This window comes from Azolla caroliniana, unplaced genomic scaffold (assembly GCF_043228905.1).
Source record: "Azolla caroliniana isolate FFs.n. ecotype wild unplaced genomic scaffold, voAzoCaro1.0.p SCAF_1, whole genome shotgun sequence".
In the NCBI taxonomy this organism is placed as follows: Eukaryota; Viridiplantae; Streptophyta; class Polypodiopsida; order Salviniales; family Salviniaceae; genus Azolla; species Azolla caroliniana.
In genome coordinates this window covers 1,936,402-1,944,337 of record NW_028230436.1, presented here as the reverse complement: position 1 = coordinate 1,944,337, position 7,936 = coordinate 1,936,402, and the positions used below count along the sequence as shown (strand labels likewise).

General features: G+C 34.3%; 1 protein-coding gene across 1 annotated transcript; it reads left to right on the top strand.

Moving 5' to 3' along the window:
* The first annotated feature begins 4,238 nt into the window (after window positions 1-4,238).
* Window positions 4,239-6,972, top strand: LOC147868223 (AT-hook motif nuclear-localized protein 7-like). The gene is made up of 4 exons (XM_087316721.1): window positions 4,239-4,792; window positions 5,309-5,385; window positions 5,546-5,677; window positions 5,899-6,972. The coding sequence occupies exons 1-4, from the start codon at window positions 4,345-4,347 to the stop codon at window positions 6,301-6,303; spliced, it is 1,062 nt and encodes a 353-aa protein (XP_087172847.1). The 5' UTR covers window positions 4,239-4,344; the 3' UTR covers window positions 6,304-6,972.
* Window positions 6,973-7,936: the final 964 nt, after the last annotated feature.

The window sequence follows — 7,936 nt, the reverse complement described above, 5'->3', positions numbered from 1 at the left end:
ACTCTCTACACATTAACTATGTGTCATAGAATCATATTTTATGACACATAACTAATCAGTTCCACATTCCCATGACCATGAGCTTCTATAGCTCTAGAGAGAGAATGGATGTTTAATGAAGAGAGAGGGTGACCTTATATAAAGCACCCTCCTACTTCATAAAGAGTCGATTGTTGCTCCTTGTAATGCCACATTTTTGTATTAAATATTCTCCTTGTTAATATACACCTTCTTCTTGAGTACTTCATTTTCTCTTATCTATCTTGTGTCTCTCTTCTCTCCTCTCCTCTCCACTTCTCACACACATCTCTTCTGTTGCACAGAATCATATCCGATTCTTTACAGATCCTAAGTATTTACTATCATTGAATTTCACTCCTAGGGTTTCAATTAAGTCTCCATGTAACAAACTCTATCCTAATATTAATCGCATTCACCTATCCCCTTTCCATTCTCTATGCAATGTGTTAAGGGAGGATATTATCATCTAAAACTCATGGAAGTCAATGCTTGTATGTTGTATATTAAGCCATGACTTTCTTCATAGCAACATTTCATGGATAACAAATCATTAATCTTTACTCAACAATTTTCAACATGGTTACAATATTAGGAATTTGTAATTTAGCACAATCTTACACAATGCTTCGACATATATTATTATAAGATTTAGGATAGAATAAACAGATTGATCATCATACAATAATAAGACCTGATATGGGTAATGGAAGTCCTTGTTATATGTTGGGTATCATGTAAGGTGCATCATCCTAATCAGTATGAATGAACTCGCATATAATTTTTGTTACCGTGGTACCGCACTACAAGTTTTTTCTTACCCTTTACCAATATATAAGCATTTCACATTGTACAAAGTTGTACCATTGGCAACATTAATGAAATGAGAGCCGGGTTGCCCCCACTATTGTTCAAATCTATTCACACCACCAACCATTCAATTAGATCGTTATAGATGAATCTATTTTCACCACATGATGAGCCTTTGTATTTGCAAAATCATGGAGCCAAGGGAATTTAATGTGGAAGTTGTGGGTGGTATAGTATTTTAAGAATATCATTAAAAGGAAGATTCCAACAAATACATAGCTTATATTGGAGCTTACTTCGCAGACGAGTAAGGTTTTATCATCTATAAGGTCATCGTGTACTCGGCGCTTGTGTAGGTGTTTGACGATTGCCTAACATTGGGTAGATAGTCTGTCCATTTTCTACATGTTCAAGTGCACCTGAACAATTTATTACATGCATGGATCATGCTTGCTTATATCATTAGTCTTATATCACTAGTAGAGTTACATACTCATACATCATGGGATGCCTATAAACAAGCAATACAATTGTCGAATGAAGAGACGAGAGAATTGGAATTTTGGACAAGAGGCAATGGAGTATGCTATTCCATACAACAACATTTTATCTTACAAAAGAAACAAATCAATTAACAAAAGAAAGTAACACCATATTTGGAGGAAAGAAAAACATCATTGATTGAAGTGTATTTATTTTGTCAGTTTTTTGTTTGAAAGGGCTATGTGATCGTTTTTACTCAGTGTTACGGGGGGAAAAGAAGGTAATATAAAAATAACCCGTGACGGTGTCCTAATTATATCATCTATAGCATTTGGTAGTCTAACAAATGTAGACACTACCCCTTGATAAAAAATTGTGTGCAACTTGATCAAGCTATTAAGAAATTGAATAAGGAGCAATCTAATCTAAATGAATGTTGTGGAATTGGCCTTTCATGGATCAATCTAATCAAGCTTATTAAGACATCGAAGTTATTATTAAAGTAAAACCAACTTCTTTTATTAATCTATTATTGTAGTATTAAAATAGCAAAGTATTTATTGATTAAGAAGTAAACTATGCCTTATGAGGAATTAACATAATCTCAAACCCACCATCAATATAGAATTGAACCTGTTATGTATAGCACAGTATGACTACAACCATCATGCTTCTTTAATGCGTATAAAGGGAATTCTTATATGTTGAGTTCAACATGTATTGTTACTATCAAAATGGCCAAGATCGTCCATGTAATGTGCGAGCATAGTTTGCACCTAATAAATATACTACCTCATGTGTAACAACGGAGTAGGAAACGTCGACCAACTCGTCGATCATTGTAACACAAACTTAGATTATAAAAATTGTTTATGAATTGTGGATCTTCATGGCAATTGTGATATAATTGCATTATTTTGTCATACATACATACATACATGTCCATCCATTCATAAACACAAATACATACATGTCCATGCAGACAATGTGTATACATATTTTTAGATGTATTTATGTTTGTCTTTTATTAATTGGGGTTCAAAAATTCCCCCTTTTTGATGTTCTGTTCAATAGTAGAGGGGGAAAAAACAAATTTGACAAAATAATGGTTAGTAAATTTTCATCGAGAAAAAAGAAAAAGAAAAAGAAAAAAAGGAATTGAGGAAGCGCTTGTCATTTCAGGACAGCGATGGCTAATTAATTGTTTAAATAAATCCAAGTAAGAAATTGATTCCACGCCAAAAACGAATAAAAGAGGCATTTTTATTACTATTATTATTATTATTTAATTACTTTTAATATATATATATATATATATCTTATTTTACTTTCATGAAGGCTGCATAAAGGGCGTGTGTTCAATAAATAAATGAATAATAAATAATAAAGAAGGGAAAGAGTAAAGGGTCATTATTTAGTTTTTATTTATATTATTTATTTGGGGAGGAAGGAATAATAAAAATAAAAAATAATTGTTTTTGGAAATAATAATAACAGAAAATAGTAATTAATAGGTTTTTACCAAAATGCCTCTAAATTAATCCAAGGATTTCGATTTCTTCTTCTTTGTTATTTTTTTTCCTGAGTCTTTTTGTTTTTAGTCAATTAACTTAAAAACTTTTTTTTGTTTTTAAGTTAATTAACTAAAGAAAGCCCTCTACATTCAGCGGCACCCCTCCAAATCTAGAGACAAAAAACACTCTGTTCCTCCCAAGGGCGGAAAAGTAAAATAATTACCACAGAAAACAAACAAATATATATATATATTCTTTTAAGAGAAATAAATATTTCAATCAAACAATCTGTCCATATGTACATACATATGTATGTATGAATTTGGGCTGAATTCCCACATTTTTCCTTTGATTTTTCTCCGTTTATAAAACTTGTGGTAGAAATAGATTTCCCTTTTTCTTTTGGGTGTTTTTTTGGTTTTATCTGAAAACAGAGGAGCAGAGCTCTGTGTGTTTGGAGTCTGTTTTATTTTTGCAGCCCAAATTTTCTGTATATCATTCCCCCTGATTATCTGCTGAAGAAAAATATCAGGTAACTCTAGGGCCGAAAAGAAGTCCATAATTCCGATTTATATCGCATGCCGCCTTCTACAAGAGAGAAGCAGTTTATTCATTGATTGATTTTTTTTCATTATCCACTTCCCTCAATTTTAACCTTGATTTCAATTACTATTATTTTATGTTTCGTCTAATTATGTGTGCTAATTTGGGAGGATTTTTATAGAACCAAATTCTTGACATTGTTATCTACTCCGATTAATAAAATTCATCCTATTTTCTCACTTGTAAACCCATTTATGCCTTAAATGCAGAGAGATTAACCTGCCCCAATTGTCTGATTGCTGCAGGAATTTTAGCTTTATTTCTCCTTCATCTGTTGAGAAATCTTGATTTTTGGCCAATTATCTGAATAATGTTATAGTAATTTGAGCATTAAATTCTTTTTTTAAAATTTGTTGCGCATTTTTGTCATGTATATTCATTCAGGACCTTCAACGGAGGAATTGAGCAGAAAAGTGGTGAACCAACCAGGTTTGCAGTCATGTTTTCACGAGCTGAATCAAACTGTAAAAAGGCATAGAAAAAAAAAAAAAAAAGAGAGAGACAAAAGAATCCTAACACAAGCAGAAGAGGAGGAGTCTGCAAAATCCTACCCCCTCAGAAAGAATCAGAACCCTAAGGTCTTAAATCCTAACAAGAGACACAAAAAAGCTGTTAGAAAAAGACTCTAAAACTATTAACCCTAAAATTACCAACCCTAGAATCTACGCTCGTAACCCTAAGAATCCTAACCCTAAATTCTTAAACACCTTAACCCTAAGAACCCAAACCCCAACCCTACATGCTAAAACCCCTATCATCCTGTACCCTAAGCCCTAAGCAAAGGAAACTTGCACAACAACTTCTTCAACGATGAACAATGAGGCATTTAGCAAAAAGACACAAACAAGATTGTTGGATGGCAAGAGGAGGGTTCCATGGTAGGGTTTATTTCCCTTAAGAAAGAAAGTAGTTGTGCATGGAAATCAAGGAGGCCATGGGTCATCCAGAACCAGGGACACAAGGTGTGAATAGTGGGTCCTTCAACACTGGCTTTCACACTCGAAACAACAACGATGAAGAAACACACTCATCGACCGGAGGCACTATCGCAGCCACGCCCATTATGTCCACCCCTCCTCCTCCATACATGCAAGAAATGGGGACACACCACCATGTGGTTTCACACCCGGCCGATGGGCATTCTTTGGCTAGACATTTAAGGGGCGTGCATTCTTCTGGAGTTCCTGATACCATGAAGAAGAAGCGTGGAAGGCCACGCAAGTATGGGCAAGATGGCACGGTTGCAATCACTATCAAGGGGTTCATTCCTCAAGCTTTAAGCCCCACCTCATTACCATCATCCCAAAGGAGAGGCCGGGGAAGACCTCTTGGGTCTAGCAAGAAACAACAAATGGGCTCATTAGGTAAAAAGAGTTTGTGTTTACTAGTTCTATTCTATATATATACTTATTTATTTATATATTTATCTATACGACATGTTTTGGATGTTCTTCCATCGGGAAGATTAAGCACTTAATGTTATCTACACAATATATTTATTTATTTAATTGACATACATGGGGAGGATTAAGCACTTAATGTTATGACCTTATGTGGGCAAGATGGAGCATGCCTAGCTTCGTACAACATGGGGATCAGACCTAACTAAATAGTAGATTTTGCCCTTGACCCTAAGGCGATTACCGTAGGTATGCTTCAACTCGTCTACGAATGTTCATAAAGTTGGGCATTATAAGGAAACTTGAGCAAAAATGGGCCTTTCCAACATGCTAAAATGTCTAAAACATTTGGAATTATTTTTTTGTGTAACATGAAGGTTGATGTCATTGCTCATGCTTGTGTTTATGTTGGCGTTTGCATTAAGGTTAATGTTTGGGTTTGTATATAAAGCGTTCTAAAAGATCTTTCCTTATTCTCAGGGTTGGCAAGTGAATATATGTCTGGATTAATTGGGAGTGGTTTCACTCCTCACGCCATCACAATTAATACTGGAGAGGTAATATATACAATTGAGTTATTGCTTGCAAAAAATATTATAGAAGGTTTAGGTCTTTTGGTCGTCCCATTGGTTTGTAAGGCTTTTGGTAATTTAAATATATAAACATTGAGTTCAAGGGAGCGAGAAATATTCATAAGCTTGATTCTTTAAATTATAGGATGTTGCAGCTAGAATCTTGTCCTTCTCCCAACAAGGATCTCGTGCAATTTGTATCCTCTCGGCAAATGGTGCCATCTCAAATGTGACCCTTCGACAATTGTTGATATCCGGGGGTGCTGTTACTTATGAGGTAAGATCCGAGAAAGACCTTTTTCTATGAAAACTATACCTTATCTATTATTTTTCTAGGTTCGTGTCATTAGATAGTGTGTTTATATTTTCTAGGTTTGTTCCTTTACTCTCCTTTGTAACATATTAGATTTTCTATTGTTAATTCTCAGGGCAAGCATGTCAAGGTTTATTATCTCCTTAACAATGTTTTTTTGTTTGTATTTGGGTGGCATCTATCAGGGGCGATTCGAGATACTTTCACTTTCCGGATCCTTCTTGGTGACGGATTCTAGCGGAGCTCGAAGTCGAACAGGTGGGCTCAGTGTCTCTCTTGCTGGACCTGATGGAAGAGTTATGGGGGGAGGTGTTGCAGGGATGTTAATAGCTGCTAGTCCAGTTCAAGTAGTTGTAGGTAGTTTCATGTGTAACACTACTGCTAATGTGCAATCCAAGTCATCAACGTTGCCAATGTATGGATTGGCCTCAAACATGGGCAAGGTGTCAATACCACAATTATCCATGAATGATAAACTCAGGAGCCCTTTACTTAATCAAAGTTTGGGAAACGATGATAGTAGCAATCCAAAATCTCCAGAGGGTGGGAAAATGATTGCCACACGATCACATGGAGTGCATGAAGGTTGACCAACATAACATAGACATTGGGATATTATGATTCATCCATCAATTGTAGCTTCAACTAGAAACTTCTCTAACTGCCTAGCCCTTGAAAACATTGCAAACCAAGATAAATCAATGATCATATGTATACGTTGGTTTGAGGGACACAAGTTTTTATCTTGAGTTTCTGAATGTTATCGTTTTCAAGATAAAAATCAAAGCCTTCTAAGATTTTCTAACGTTTAGCACAAGTATTTGTGATTTAAGGAGTGTATGGGAAATTTTATCATAACTAAAAACTTATATGAGACTTACACAACTTATATTCTAATCATATGGAGAAAATCTAACCTAACTTGGTCAAGGATGCCCAAAAGTGTTCAACAAGGCTAATCGACACGTGGATTCACAAAAGTTACAAAGAAACTGTATGTAAGAGACTAAAAAACAGCATTCACAATGTCTGGAAGAAAGCATATGCAACCTCAATGACGATTTTGTGAGAAACGTATAACTTTTGTCTATCTCATCATCATGCAATAATTGAAGAGATTAAAGAAATTATACTTGCTTATACTTTTCATTTATTTTCATACTTCATATTCTAATGTTGATGCCCTCAATCAAAGACTTTTTGTAGTCTCTACCATAAAATTGCATGAACTCTAAATGCTTACATCCCTTTGAGCTCAATCAAGTGTCTCAGAATAATACTCCAAAAAATAAATTGTTTTACAAGCCATTAGATTGTAATATAAAGAGAATTGTCTAAGTTTTTATGACATTCTTAAATATGTGAGCATAAATGGGCATAAACATATAATCTAGACTTTAACAAGTTTCCTCATATAAAATTAATAATTAAAATACTTTACTATGTATATAATAAAATGAAAAATAGCTAACCACCAAGCAAGTGAGACAAAAATCATGAATAAGTCTAAGGAGTTGATGTAGAATTTAGAAATATTTCTTCGATTAGCTAGTCTAGCTGGGTATTTAGTTTACTTGGTGAGACATTATTTTTCAATGCGCCAAACTCATGTATTAATAAACACTTGTGAATGCACTGTTTCTAACTTGTGGATGTATTCATGTATAAGAATTAGAGTGGAGGGGGAGAAGAATCAATACGCTTGAATCTTGATGACAATGATTTCTTGGATGGTGTAGGAATGCTGGTATATTGGTTGTATAAGCAAAACATCATGATTGGTAAACTCTAGTTTAGACAAAAGAACGCTTCCTTATTTATATTTGAAAGTTACCAATCACTTTTGATCAAAAAGTATCACAGCATGTTTTCATCCTAAAAATATAGCTTTACCATAACTTTTCATTCTAGGCTTCTCAAAATAGTACGAGGGATTGATTGAAGAGAGTTTTATAGAGATTAGAGTGACACATTTCTCTAAAATATGCCCTCTTTTTTTCTTTCAAATGCTACTAATATATCTAGTATTGTGAACATGCACATGGATACATATATGTTGTATGCATGTAGACGGATATAAGCGATGATAGTTGATATAAAACATGTACATGATGGAGATTTGTGAGCATGGAGGACCATGGACAAAATAATGAAATTCATTCTAATAAAATAGAAATTTTCCATATGACCTCCTCACCTATTCATAGTTTATTGAGTTCAAGC